General features: G+C 34.3%; 1 protein-coding gene and 1 long non-coding RNA gene across 3 annotated transcripts in view; one reads left to right on the top strand and one right to left on the bottom strand.

Annotated features, from left to right (window-relative positions):
- LOC135117698 (uncharacterized) overlaps positions 1–3,043 on the bottom strand; it is a 115,582-nt gene extending 112,539 nt beyond the window's left edge. The window contains exon 1 of the long non-coding RNA XR_010277070.1: positions 2,953–3,043. This is a non-coding gene — a long non-coding RNA (uncharacterized LOC135117698). The remainder of the gene's footprint in view (positions 1–2,952) is intronic.
- LOC110383131 (protein peste) overlaps positions 1–15,992 on the top strand; it is a 60,300-nt gene that overhangs the window by 33,400 nt on the left and 10,908 nt on the right. The window contains exons 1-2 of one of the 2 annotated variants that reach the window (XM_049840728.2): positions 10,295–10,502; positions 11,908–12,049. In XM_049840728.2, coding sequence (XP_049696685.2) covers positions 10,468–10,502; positions 11,908–12,049 — 177 coding nt within the window. In that variant the 5' untranslated portion in view covers positions 10,295–10,467. Of the gene's footprint in view, positions 1–10,294; positions 10,503–11,907; positions 12,050–15,992 lie in introns of those variants that run through there. The other variant, XM_049840729.2, reaches the window with a different exon arrangement.

The following is a 15,992-nucleotide window of genomic DNA, read 5'->3' as shown; positions in this document are numbered from 1 at the left end:
TACTACAAAGTTGATGATGAATCATTATTGTAAATCAGTGACACGTTTCACGGTCAAGGTCAAATGACCGACTCTTTGCGCGTGGCTAAAGTACTTGTTTATTATTTGTTTATAATTATAGCTGGGGCTTTTGTTACGTAGATCATAGATAGTATTATTATGTTCGTCTTATTCGCTCTATTGGAGCGAGGGAATAATCTTTGATTTGTATCTCGAGGGATCTACTGGGATCTGGGATTATGTTCTCTGTATACTATGTTGAATATCATGATCATGTGCTTAAGAGAGCTATAGAAGACGTTGGTAAAATATATTAAGACACCGATTTCTAAAAAGAAAGATTAATTTATAAAACTACACTGTTTTTTAAAGTAGGAAAGTATGTATTTATTTTATAAAGGAAAATATAATCATAATACTTATATTGTTCTGGAATGTAAATGATTGGCTTCAAACGATATCACAAATTAAGTGTGAGTTATAAATACGGATGCATTTTTTAAGTACCTTCAATATAATTATGTACTAATTGATTAGCTAAGATAAGAATCTACGTGATGCACTTATTTCCTTTGACATATCATAATTACTTGACCTTTTTAAGCTCGAGTTTTCATCATTAACATTTTATTGATTAAGTACTATAGTTAATTAGTGCCTAGTAAGTCAGTCCATAAGATTATCACAAATCTTTTCCTTATAGTTTAAAATTTATTTAGTAGGCAACTGATATAGAGTTTGGTGATTATAAATAAATAATTAATTATGCACAAGGCAAATTAACAATCTAGTTGTATCTAGAATCTAGACTGACCAATCATAATACTTCTAGTAATAATTATTTATGACTGTCTGGCTAAGCTATTAGTACAAGACAGTCGACACTCTAATAGATAAGATCAAGTTTAATCTTATCTAGAATCGGATTTTTTTGTCACCTAGATACTAAAATCTGACTGGATTTAATGAGATAGAGATCTATTCTTCTCTTTTTATAGAATAAACTTCTGGTTTTTCTTCTACTGAGGATTTATATAAAACTTATCTATCCGATTATATTAGAGATTGAAATATGTCATTATTTATGTGAAGCTTTTTTAAACGACGTCAAAAATCATCAAATGACCCCTCCCTCTGTGGGTTAGCAGCGGTGAGGGATTGTCAGACTCTTACTGACTAAAAACCGTCGTGTTCCGACGTAGGCCTTTTATGTACCAGGGCCGCGGTAGCTCTTTCGAACAATCCCGTAGGGCAGGCCTTGGCCCTGCTGGGCCCCGCTGGGGTATTCACATGAAGCTCCTGTCAAAAATAAATCTCTAATTGCAAAACAAACGAATAAGATAGGTTATGGAAATCCACCGCAACCAAGTTCAGTGTCACTTGTCTTTCAGCGAGTTTTCTCAAATCCGCCTGACGCCAGATGGGGAGATTTCACAAAAAAATATAAATATTAAAAAGGAATTGAGTCTTTATTAGTTCAGTATTTTTCCACTTTCACACCTGCAGACATAATTTACGGGCTTATTTAAATAGAAAATTAAAATATGCACCATTTTATCTACATCCTTAATTAATTCATGCACTTAGGCAAATGTGTGAAAAAGTCTGCCATCTTCAGGCTCTTTTTCTGAAAATCCTCATGACTTGTCCTCCATCTGGGGTCGGTGGAGGGATGTATCGGATTCTTAACTGCTAAAAACCACCTTGTGTTACCTTCATTTACCTTCATTTATCTCCACTGTTTTCTTCCGCACCCCCATCGAGTATTGGTCTGCCACATGTTCGAAAGACGGGCCCCGTCACCTTCTGTGGCCGTCACTCAACGGACTAAGAGAGGCTCTCATCTAAGTACAAAATTATAGCGCCATTTTTCAGCTGGCTAACAATAAAAGCGTTAAAAAAATACACATTAATTTCCAAAATATATTCGTTTAAATAATATTTTAAATATCATATTTTAAGCAGAACGAATCACTTTATTATCCAAAAAGACTGATATGACGGTAGTTATCTGAAACTCGCAAAATGCGACACTTTTTAATGTCATTTTAATTAAAATTTAGTCAGGTAGGTAACCTAATATTATAGTTTTTTGATAAAGGTTAACTTAATACAATAAATTAATTAATTATCACTCTTCGTTAAGTTTTCATCGATGACATTGTGGATAAATAAATACATGAATTATTTTTATTAAAATGAATTTAACTAAAGATAAGGCAAATGTTATTAGTTTTTCGTGAATAAAATAAGAGTTAGTTTTAGCATGTTTGTTTTGATTTTTAAGTGCCTAAGGCCGTTTAAAGATTTGCATAAGTAGACTAGATATAGTCTATATCTAAGAAAGAATTGGCCGACCGGTGTCAATCACGTGCGCGCTTTGGAAAACACAAGATATACCTAGAAATGCGACTACCAGTGAAAAGGCGTGGTGATCCATTGGTTCCCAGCATCCAGTGAGTTATATTATGTTCACTTACTGTCTACACTGAAATACATACTTAAACAATATACATTTTCATTTTTTTAGCTTTTAGCCTGTTTCTAGTAAGACAACTGACCGATGCGTCCGAAATCATATTTGTGATGCTTATTGTCAATGCAAAAGCCCGTAAAAAATGTTTTGAGTGAAATAGTATTTATTATTATTATACAAAAAAAGCCAAAAATTGCGTTTGTCGGAATTATATAACAACGTTCACATAAAGATCATTGACACAGTAAAATTATTTTTGTTTATTTTATAGCCTGCCTTTCTTGTCTAACAACTAATATTTCAAATTCAATTTAAATGCTGAATAAATCAGTTATTATTCATTAATAACCATAAGCTACCTACTATTAAATTGAAATAAACTTTTTATAATATTTCCAAGAGTAGTTTTGTTCCAAGAAATTGTTGCTCTTTACAAAAACTATTTTCAACTTATCCGCCCAACTATTTCATAGTACAGTCAGCTTCAGGTCAGTGGTAACAGTTTTATAGGAAAATCGTACTTATTACTATTGAGTTAAGGTGCAGGACAGTTACCACTGATGTGCGGTCTACCCATAAAGTAAATAACCACTAGAGAGCGCACTCGCCAATTTCTTCTAAGAACACGACTCACCGCTGCGGGCAGGGGGGGGCGACATAATCCGCGGCTACTATTGGTCAGTTCAAGGTCGCTACTAAAGGATCGTACTGATCGTAGCCTTATAGTACGCGCAAAATCACTAACTTTTGGCGAGCGTCGGGGCACTGTATGCGCAGTCAAGTGGTTTTATAGTCTTTGGGTCTACCGTACCAGTCGTAAAACAGTTACGTATCTGCTAAATGTTTCTTAACATCTTAACACTACTCAGTAAATGTTTGTTTAAATTAAAGTAGATTCTGGACGGGCCCATCTCATGAACTGCTGAACGGATTTTAATCCAGGTGTGCGGAGTAGTTCTCAAGCGACGAGTATGTTGCCACTCTAGTACATAATAATATTACTTACATCATAATTTGATTGAAGACTGAAATAATGACTACGAAAAGTTTTGATTTATTTTTATAGAAAAATGTGTAAAACGTCACATCTTATTAGCAAAGAGTCTATATTATTAACCCTCGTTTCGTAAAACACTTCACCCTACTTAGAAATCTAAATATCTTCTTTATATAACCACCGATTGCAAGAGCTATTATGTAAGTAGCCTAAAAATATCACCCTTTTCGGCAGTCGGTTCAAAATATCACCAACGGGTTTCCTGAAACTCAACGTAATTTCCTATTTGTACATAACTTTCAGGTTTTTTCAGAGGGTTTGAAAACAATAGAGTATTCCTGACTTTTTTATTAATTGTAACTTTTCATGACGTAACAACGTTAGAGTTGGTTAGTACGTCATACTGTTTCTGAAATTCTGACTATTATGTCACAGAAAGGGGTTACATTTTTGTTCCCTTCAAAATTTTGTCTTAATCTTGACTGACTTAAGAAATTCTTGATAGGAAATTGCTGATGCTGATAACTTTAAGCAGGTGCCTAGAAAAATCTTATCATAGTCCTAAACCTTAATTTATCTTATAATTACGTACTACGTATACAATTTGATAACGGTCTCAGCGCTCTAAAACAATAATGTATTAAGATAATTAAAGCTATTGTTTATTATTATTGTCCATTGTACCACCTAAGATATTTTTCTGGGTTCAGACACTTTACAGCTAATAAAACGTGGTTTTAAGAAATACTTGCTTTAGTAATAGGTTAGTTACCTGGTTTAGTCCACTAACTTTGTTCGGAACAGGGTGGTTTAAACATGGTAGGTAGAAAAGATGGTACTTATTTATAATCACATTTTATAATAAGGCAGTTTCAGCCTAAATATACGCCAATACAGGTCTGAACACACCCACTAATAATAAAAGCTAAACTTAATAAACCGGTGATTTCCGCAACTGTAAACCAAATCTTTTATTATGTATGTGCATATAAACTAATGATTATAGAGCGATCACTGTCGATTCCTATCTAATTACTATGACATTTGTTTATCTGTGACACAATCTTACCATAAACAACAACAGAATAAATAAAAACTGATTGTATAAGAGATAAAGAAGTAAGAATGCATAATTGTTGAGATTCCATTATTATTTGCTGTGTTCTCGAAATGTCAAGATATCAACAAGTTTCATTAAAATAAAAGTCGTTTGCATGGGAACTCTATTAAACTGTATTAATTATAGTAAAGGCCTCCGATGGCTCACAACGTTATCTATACATATAATAATTATTAAATAAATCTCTCTCTGGTTGTGTCGGATTGCCGTGATCGGGTTATGAGAGTGAAGGAATAGTGAGTGCACAGCTGTGTGCACTCCAATATGTCCTGCGCAGCTGACTACTTTCCTATCAAAACAGCTTTCGAAAAGAGCTTATAAAAATTAATCTGGCCTCCACAATTTATCACAAAAATACGTGTTATCTATTACATCTAAATAAATTATCGAAATAAAACAAGAAGATGAAGAAAATATCCAGTTTTCTACAGAATGGCAGCAGCTGCATAGCTGAAGAATTTTACTCTAATTAATTCAAACTTAGATTGATTTTTATGATTATTTAATTCTTCTAAAACAATAACATATTCCTTCTATGTAAAATAAAAAAGCTTGACATTTACAAAAAACAATCGGCTTGTTAAACATGGCTACACATAGTTCGTTAGATGATAAAATAAACATGAATATATAAGCTTAGTGTTTTTAGAAATATATCTATATTTTTGAACATTAATTATTTGGCTAATTTGAGATTTATAGACTGATGATATTTAGGAAGCTATCCTCAAGTTACTTTAATATCTTATAAAGTGTATCTGTAATAATTGTATGTTTTTCTTCAATTAAAATTTGGACAATAGCATCACACCAGCGGATTTTCCGCTCGAATTCTATAAGCGCGACACGTATCATAATCTGTAAAAGACGTTATTGATAAAACAATTCTAGGAAATGTAAACAATTTTGTTGCAAATATATTCATATCAGTTCTGCTATCGAATTAATCTTGAACGTAGTAATATCTTTAATACTTAATCATTAACAATTATTACTGAATGACAATTCAAAAGTATTTGAGCTAATATGATTCGATTACACTTTTTATGTAACGTTATTTGTAAATACTTACCGTATTTCAAATGATTTTCTCTTGATAATATCCAGCGTAGATATAGATATGTAGATCCAAACTTATCCCCATCGTCGTCAGCGGGGGCCATCGTGCCCAAAAGGCACAAGGCCTTTGCCTAATGAATTTAATTCATGATAGGTAGCCCAAAATTATCACAGCATTCAAGCCCAACATAATTGTAGTAATACTTGTAAAAAACTCGTATCTTATCGATCAGGTATTCAGGTATCAATAATCTGACGTGGTGAACAAAATCAAAGATAAAATATTATCAATGACCTCTCATACAATATATTCATAATATCGTATGATTGTAACGGGTGATTTTTTAGCTGGTATCTTTTTGGCAACACTGTTTTTAGCAGATCACGCGTGAATTTTATCTTGTATCATTGTCAAACTTGTTCAGTATGGTCTATAATTTAACCATGAATCGACTTACGAACGAACAACGCTTGCATATTATTGAATTTTACTATCAAAGACGACAATGGCCGAAACGTTACTGTGAATGGCGAGCGCTACCGTGGGATGATTGGCGATTTTTTTTGCCCAAAATGGAAGAATTGGACATGCCTGACATGTGGTATCAACAAGACGGTACCACATGCCACATGGCACGCGAAACAATGGCCTAATTGAGTGATAATCGGTGAACAGTTTATCTCACGTTTTGGGCCCGTCAATTTTCCGCCTACTTAGATCATGTGATCTAACGCCTTTGGACTATTTCTTGTGGAGCCATGTTAAGGCTCATGTCTACAGGGATAAACCAGCAACGATTGACGCACTGGGAGCCAATATTGAAGCATTTATTCGTAATATACCGGCTGATATGTTGGAGAGAGTGTGCCGAAATTGGACCTTGCGAATGGGCCATCTAAACCGGAGCCGCGGCCAGCATTTGCATGAAATTATCTTCAAACATTAAATTATATTGATCGTTCTATCGATTCCAATAAAGATTTCATCCAATTTTTCAAATTTTTTGTGTTCTTTTTGAAAATCAAATCCTATACCTCTTAAAAAATCACCCGTTATTTACGTAGTGGCCGAAAAAATACTCTCTTTCTTTCTGTACCTATCAATACACACAAACATCCAAACTGAATCTCCTTCTTTTTGAGGTACATTGGTTAAAAAGGGCAAACATCTTTTTTGGTGGGAAATCATCTTCTGCGCGAGGGAGTGTCAGTCTCTTACTGACTAAAACCCATCATGTTGCTTCTGGAGACCTTTGTAGAAGGATTTTTAAATTCTTTCACTGTTTGAAAGCTACACTCTTCCCGACTAACATAGGCTGTATATTATCCCGATACGGTCAGTAGTTCCCAATTGACGTTTGAAAACTCGCTGAAAACCTCCCTTTCACCTTGTTAATTATACAGTAGCTGCACTAGATATTCCCTATAAAGGCCTTATATCCCAGCAACCGTGACACAGTAAACCTGGTGATTACATAAGGCCCACTGACCGCAAGCGATCGATACCCGGATCGCATAACGCATCCAGTACACAGATATATAATGTACCTATGTAGCTATGTGCGTCGGACAGCTGAGTTTATGCCGATAAAGCTAGTATATGTCATATCTAGTATTAATAGGGGATCAGTCTCCGTTTTGCAAGGTTAAGCCTAAGCGCACACTGCAAACGAAACATGCCCAATGTTGGCCCGGTTGAAAATATTTTCTTTTGTAGAAAATCTTGAGATGCAATAAAAAGTCAGTAGTGCGGAGTGTTTGTATAGTAGGGTACTCTAAAATGTAGTATAGATATGTACTTAAGTTTCTTTTTGGGTGTTTCTATATCAAAATACTTTACTATACTTAACTATGAAAAAATCGCACTTGCAGTTGGTGAAAACTATAAGGAAATAGATTTTCAGAACTCTTGAGTTTTTCGAGTTTATTTTTTTGTATTTTGTATTTCGTATTCGATGTTTTTTTTTTCTAAGAAGTATTATAATGATGGCCAATATAGGTAAGAGTGAAGTAGACAGCAGTATCAGCCTACGCTTGCTGTCAAAACCAAATAGTTATTTTCTTGAGATAGGTACTATTATTTATTCTTGTTTAATGCTTAGAAGCTCAAGCGGAATAATTTGTAATTTTGAAAAAAACGTCAATGTCAATAGATTATTATCAAAATCATAGATACAAATCAACGCCCTCAACATAATTTAATATTTAATGTCACCATATTTTTAGCAGTCGAATAAATAAGCTTCTGGTGTTTTTTACAAAATACCTAATGATAATTATGGAGTAATTTGACATCAGAAGTGTGCCTAATATATTGAAATACTGATAAGAATTTGATTTTATAGATTACTCTCAGATAATTATCTGATAGCAAAGATAGATTTAAATCATGTTATAAATCATAATATGAGTGAAGAAAACCAGTTGAGATTTGAAAATGTTATAATACTTAGGTTATTTTTTCGATTTATCATCTACAAAAACTTTTTCAAACTAGTTATACCTATTGGCTGCCAGTCTAATCAAGGAATTTGGGAATGTGGTGGCTATACGTAAATGGTAATAATAAATGACTGGAACGGTAGCTAATATTCTCTCTAAGGTAACTTAATATTGCATATTAATAATGTAAGAATTAATAGTTCACCATCGCTTACGTCTTTGAAATAATTATAAAATCAAAGAAAAACAGACGAAATCCATTATAAAAGTCATTTGGCGGAACCATATCTAATTTCAACCAGTTTTCCCAAAAAAACTTGTTGCACTATATTAATTCATTCACAGTTTGTTTTATGAATCAAAATTTTTAATTTATCGCTGTGTCTTATCATGTTATTTTTATGAATATTAAAAGAATTCCTATTTATTAGGTCAAAGTTAATAATTAAGTATTATGCAATTCTTTTAACAACATATCTATATTATTTTTAATTAATTTAATAACGTGTGTTTATTATGTGTCAATATGATGATGATGATGTCCTCCTAGCCGATTATCGGCTACGGCGGCTGTTCTCATGTAAGGAGATTAGCCAACTACGCATGACATATTATAGTGCACGAGCATTTGCGCAGACACAGGTGCACTCACTATTCCTTAACTCTCATAGCCCGATGGGACGGTAATCCGACACGACCGGAGAGAGATCAGGCGCAGGACCGACATTTACGTGCTCTCCGATGCACGGGTGTATCAATCACCAGCTTCCAGGCTCCGGGCTGCTTTGTGAAAGTCTTCTAAAACCCACAAAGCGATTTCGGCCCGACTCGGGAATCGAACCCGAGACCTCGTGCTCAGCAGCCGCACTTGCGACAGCTAGACCAACGAGGCAGTTATGTGTCAATATACAGAATAGATATACGAATAAATTTATGTAGCCGGCAGTTAACTGTGAAACTGTGATATAAATTATCTACTTACGTATATAAGTACATATGTATTACTTTTTGTTACCTTACCTAGTCTTACCTAATTTTACTCACACATCTCATTTATACCTTTATCTTTGATCTTTTTACAAAAGTCAGATAAATCCATTTCCATAAACTAATATCACCTAATACACATTAGATCAAGGCCGAAGAAAACGTGATTTCCTACGTTGTTCGTTCAATATTCCCTAAGGAAATATGTTCCTTTATAATTTATGTAATCAGTAAGGTGGAAAATTCATTTTGCTGGTACAATAGATAGGGCTTGATTTAATAGGCTTTTTAAATTCGTTTTATCGCGTATACCTATACTATCTATAAATATATGTAGGTACAAAAGATGTCTAAGATAAACACCATTCAGAAGTCGGACAACTTTTTGAATACATCATCATCCTCCTGCCCTCATCCCAATTTTATTTGGGGTTGTCCCAGCATGTTTTCTTCATCTCACTCTTCTGTCTGCCGTCATCTCACAAGTAGGTAACATTCTTTCTAGCCATATCGACTTTCATACGATCCATCCATCGTGTCTTTGGTAACTTATTAAATATTATATTAATTATGTAGGTAGGTATTATACATTAATCAAGTCTAGATTGTTATTAAGAATTTCAAAGATTATCCGCGAAAAACAAACTGACATTTCATCATAATACCTAATAAGAAATATGATACACGTATTATGATATATTATTATACATATGTGTCACAGAATGATATTGAAAAATATTAAAGAAACAACTAATTATTAACACTTAGGGTGCCTACTGCAGATAAAACTGTTGGCCGACAGTAAACCAAAGTTTTCAATCAATCTGATACCGGCTAAATACCTGATCTTTGTAATGTGCGTACTACCATTCATTTTCATACTGATTTATGAGCCCAGACAAACTATCGGCCGACTAAAAGTTTGCAGTGTGTAATTATTGTTATTCTATTAACAAAACAAGTTGGACCTCTTTGTTTAAACAAATGTACTAATTAAACATAATGACCTTAATGATTAACTAATTTGTATTTAATACTTTTTTGTATTATTCAAGTCAATGATTTAGGTTAATCTATAGATAAGAAATTATCGCGTTATCACATGAAAACTTTCTTGACACTTATCAGTATAATACATTCTTTTGGCAAGTAGACATGCCATTTCTTTATAAAAATAAATGTAAAATTATGGAAAAGGATTAAATCAAAGTTGGTGGTTTAACAGTTTAATAGATTAGTACTAAAGTACAGACGGACATTTTAAAGTATTGTACATACTGAAGTGTTATTTGATACAAATCGTGCTAATTTTGATAGTATTTTGTGTGTGATAAAAATATTATTTTTTATCTATAAAAATTGAAGTGTAGTGTTTTGTTTTGAAATATGTGGCGTTTGGAAGTTCTTTTGTTCTTGAATAGGTAAGTATGTAATAATCTAATATCGCAGTAGTCTAATACCTAAGAAACTATGACTTATTGAAAACCTTTAACAAGGTTATTATAATATAGGTATTGTAATAATTGTTACATCGCTATGTATTTATTTTTAATTGGCACCCGTAATAATGTTGTAACTAAGTTACAGTAATCTGTGGTTATAGATATGGGTACGAAAGCTGAGTAGGTTAAATTATCTAAGGGCTGATTTTTCAATCATCAGTTAACTTCTATCTGAGGAATAAATATGGCGGTTTGACATATTTTCCATACAAAAGCTGTCAAAACGTTAAAATATTCCCCAGATAGAAGTTATCTGGCGATTGAAAAATCAGCCCTAAGCGGGCTTGGGCCTAAGTGAGCATGAGTTAGATTTTTTCATTTTGGAACAGTTACCTAATAAAGAAACTCTCTTGAACGAGAAACACGTGAATTTTTTATTTATATCCGAATTACGTTTCGGCCTTTTTTCGGTTGATTCAATGCTTCATTATACATACCTATAATATTTTTTCCATGAATACATGACACAGTTTATGTCCCCGATATCCCAGTGAATAGTAATTAGGTTACTTTGTATGTTTATTACAGCTATAAAATATTATCATAACTCAATAACAAACAAACTCGTTAAATATTTATTTTTAGAACTTTATTTTTTGCCGCATGTCTAGGGCATAAGGGCATGGATATTATTATGCCCTATTTTCTTTGCTACTTGTCTCCCAATTTTCATAAGTTCACTCTCAATGCGATTTACGAAATCAATCGAATTCCTTAAGAAACTTCTTGCCATAACCTAGGGATTGTACCTGTAGCTTCATAACGAGTTTTTCAAAAAAGAGGCAGAAAACAAAAAAAATATATTCCTCTTTATTATATCAGTATGTATATAATAGGTAAAGACTACTATAGGTAACAACGAAAAAATTAACCGCAATTATTCACCTATCTGTTTACCCACTATGTATTTTAATTTTCAATTTTCAAAGTAAACAGAGTGCCTAGTGCGAGTTTTGCAAGTAAATTTTTTCGATGCGAAGATTATCATACCATTGAATCACGTAGCACTTATCATAGAATTGTTTATTTAATAAAGACTGTCATCAGTACTTGGTCGTATTACACTTGAGCTCACTTTTGCGAGTGTAATCATTATTAACCGGCAAAATAAAAGAAGAAGTAATACCTAAATCTTGTGACGTAGCATACGACTCTTTATTTCAATAGACTTATAATTACGTATCGAGTTGCGAATGCTGTCATAACTCGGAATCAGCACTCAGTTTTTTTAAGAAAACCGAACATTTATGCTGCCGACGAACTTGGTCCTGAGTATTTTCTAATCTTTCCCAAAAACCTAACATACCTCTCTCCGTTGTTCCAGCGTATCACCAGTGCCTCACAAGATGCGTGGGCGCACGCCGCGCTGGCTGTGGGTGGGCGCAGGGAGCGGTGCGCTGTTGGCGCTAGTAGCACTCTCCGCGGCCCTCGCGTGGACGAATATCTTTGATTCTGCGTTAGCTACTGTAAGTATACATACAAATAATTAATGAACGACAAGAAAACCTACCCCAATCTGTCAATTTTTTTCAATCTTATCACAATAGTGGAATGTAGTAGGTAATGATCGATTGGTAAACTTTGTCAGGTTCGCGTAGGTTGACCTGCTGGTGTCTTTTAACATAGAAAATTAAAAACAGAAATGCACAAACCACCTGAAATCAACCTACCCTTTACATCTAAACAATCCATGCAAATTCGCTGACAATTTCTCATAGTTCCCTGAAGCGTCCCCATGGAATAATGACCGGCAATGCATTTGCAACTCCTATGGTTTTGCCTTTATCCTTTGGTGTCTGCGTTATTTATCTGTATCTGATTAGTCTATTTGTTTGTCTCAATAACATTCAAAATAATCCATTCATTGATAATACAAATAATAACAACGGAAAAGCCTGTCGTTGCTCAAATAGCGAGCCTTTTGGCAAATATCTGAATCAAAGATATTCCAATAAGAGAGTTTATGGCTATATTACATGTCTAGAGTACCGTTAAGTATCATCCATTATCTTCTCTATTAAGGACCTACTTATAATTATCTTCAAGCTCCACGTTTCATCTTGAAACCACATTGTATTCCAATTCTACATAATCCTCATTAAGTGCCCTCAAATCCTTCACTACTAGTGTAATCACGTGTGACATTGAAAATACTAACTAATCTATACTATACTAATATAATAAAGAGGATTTTTTTGTCTGTTTGTACTTCAAAACTACTGAATCCACTTGAAAAATTATTTTACTATTGGAAAGCATCACTATTCCTGAGTAACATAGGCTATATTTTATCCCGGTATGGGTATTTATTCATACGAAACCGCGGGAAAACCATTAGTCTATACTAATATTATAAAGAGGAAAACTTTGTATGTTTGTTTGGTTCTAATGGATAAACTCAAAAACTACTGGACCGTACTTAAATATTCTTTCTCTCTCTTTCTCTATCTCGGCTTGTACTTAATATAATACAGAGGATTTGTTGCTTTTTTGTTTGCACTCCAAAGACGATGAAACAATAGAACCGATTTGTAAAACTATTTTACTCTTGGAAGCTCTTCCCGTGTAACATAGGCTATATTTTGTCCCGGTACGTACGGGGAGTTATTCAAACGGCGCGGATAAAAATGTAACTTTTCGGGATGCGAGTGAAACCGCGGGAAAGCTAATACTAAGCAACAATAACTAGCGTGGTCCAAATAACTGTTAATGAGATTAGATTGAACTCCTGCGTCTTAGAGAAGCCGTACTGTAGTAATCTGGGCGCACTGTAGTCTCGGTGTCAATGTCGGGCCGAATACTCATTGAACTCGTTAATGGTAATTATTTCTATTCAATTAAGGTGCTAAGTTGTTTTGTATCGTTGTGATATATTGTGGTAGGTAGCAAAGCCTTGGTCTTATGTCGCAAATACTGAGATTACTGTAACAATTAGTAGGGAAACAAAAGAGAACATGAATAAGAAGGGAGTGAATGTTAGTATAACGACTGGCAGAGAGAAATTGAAGCGATAAACTGAAGTCATTCAGTAGAAGTGGTCTGTCCAAAATTCCTTAAGAATCATTGTCTATTGGTGAAAGCCGAATGAAAATGTATGCAGCAGTTTTTGGGTTAATATAAAAGGGCAGACAATTATGACGAAGGATTTTAGTTTTTAGTAAAATGTAGTAGTTAATATATGGTTTTTCATGTTTAATTAAAGTCGGTATTCGGGACATTAATTTACTCTAACTATCGGGTAAAGTTGAAGTAGAATTTGGTAGAAAAAACGTACGTTTAAGAAAACGTACTACTCATGTAAACAATCAAAAATCCTTTGCTTAGGTAAATACCTTATAGATTTATGTCCAACGAATAAATAAAAGGAACGCCTACAGTCAATTCTGACAATAAATAGATAACAAAGAAAGTAACATAGTTAGATAGCAGCTCTTATATCGAGTAGACCCACGTAACTCTTACACAACGCTTGTTATTGTCAGTATAGCTATTGAAACGATAGCTTTGTCACTCTATCCTATCTGCGTTTGAAGTCCAGTGAGATACAAACCGTTGCCTAGCAACGGGATTAATAGGGACAGTCGTAATATGAGGATTTTGGGGGTTGAAAAGAGTGAACTTCTTCGTTACGACGTCGTAGGAAAAACTAAAGAAAAGTCCTTTTTAGAAAAATAAACAGGAAATCAAAATATTGAAAAAAAAAATCTATAATAGGACATGAAGCAGATGGGAGTGGATTTAAGTATGACGTCTGACAGAGCGGAATGGAAGAAAAAGACATGTTGCGCCGACCAAAAAATCACTTGGGAACATGGCAGGAAGATGATGATGAATTTTGGCAAAAGTAGGCAAAATCCTAAGACATCGACTTCTAGAACGACGTAGGTTACTAAGACATTTTTTTGCGGTCAATTTATTGTTAACGGATGTAGCTACCAACACACGTCCTATATTTATATTCGTCGTTCATAGGTCAACTGTCAACTAATTAACTAAGATTGATACATAACTGTAATGACTGAAAGTCAAAAAGTTAACTTTCTTCTTACTTGTTTTGTCTTACTTTTGATTTCTTATGGTTATGAAGATGGATGCGAGTTATCCAACACTGAAATGATTAGCGAACTTTGAGGAAGTTGGCCCGAGGATCCACTCACGAGTCGAGAATATTACCTACTACTTCCCATACATGGATAAGCTTGACTATGACCAGTTTTTATCAAAAGTCATACAGAAGTTTTTGCGCGAAGGAGTAAAAACATACATCCATACAAACATTGACGCTTATACCTATGAAATACAAGTAGGACTAGATCTGCCCAATTTTTTACCAAATGAAACAATACCGACTATTACCACTAATTAAGAGCATATTAAACAGCTGCCACTGACGTCAAATCCTAGTCATAATCGATTGAAAACAATTGATATCTCAAATTAATCTAAGCGTTTGACCGGTCAATTGAACGATATCGAATGACCGACAAAGTCGTCAGGAACGAATCAATATGTTCACTCGCCTTGGATGCCAATCTATTGATGGATTAGCTTTTTAATTAGGGGCATGGCTAATATTGTATGTCAAATAAGTTGTAAAGTTGGTTTATTTGTATATTAGCATAGTTTATAACGTACCGTGGGAACTACTTCTCGTAACAGAATGAATTAGGTATAGTCATTAAGGGTAGGTTGCATCATGATAACCGCGTGTAGTCGTGGTAGCCCAGTGGGTAAAGGACCAACCTCTCAAGTATGAGGGTGCGGGTTCGATCCCAGGTCAGGCAAGTACCAATGCAACTTTTTTAAGTTTGTATGTACTTTCTAAGTATATCTTAGACACCATTGGCTGTGTTTCGGATGGCACGTTAAACTGTAGGTCCCGGCTGTCATTGAACATCCTTGGCAGTCGTTACGGGTAGTCAGAAGCCAGTAAGTCTGACACCAGTCTAACCAAGGGGTATCGGGTTGCCCGGGTAACTGGGTTGAGGAGGTCAGATAGGCAGTCGCTTCTTGTAAAGCACTGGTACTCAGCTGAATCCGGTTAGACTGGAAGCCGACCCCAACATGATTGGGAAAAAGGCTCGGAGGATGATGCATCATGATAACCGCCCAAGGCGTTAAGTCCGCTATTGTACAAACCTGTGCATAAAGTATTAAATAAATAAATAAATTACCGAACCATTTTCAGTTGTCAAATTGACGATTTGATTTGGCGACAATTTTACAGCTGGTCATGTGTTGGTTATAGATGTAATTAGATGGTAACCCTCAGATGTAATGTGGCTTTCTAATTATAACAAGAAGTAAAGAATTTTCATAATAGGTTCTACAGTAAATCCTGAGATCGCAAAAATATTACAATCATTTTTTTATGTTACTATGTACATATTACTATGTATAAATTATCTT

Source organism: Helicoverpa armigera, chromosome 13, assembly GCF_030705265.1.
Source record: "Helicoverpa armigera isolate CAAS_96S chromosome 13, ASM3070526v1, whole genome shotgun sequence".
Taxonomy (NCBI): domain Eukaryota; kingdom Metazoa; phylum Arthropoda; class Insecta; order Lepidoptera; family Noctuidae; genus Helicoverpa; species Helicoverpa armigera.
Note: the sequence above shows the minus strand (reverse complement) of the source record. Positions and strands in the feature narration are given on the sequence as shown.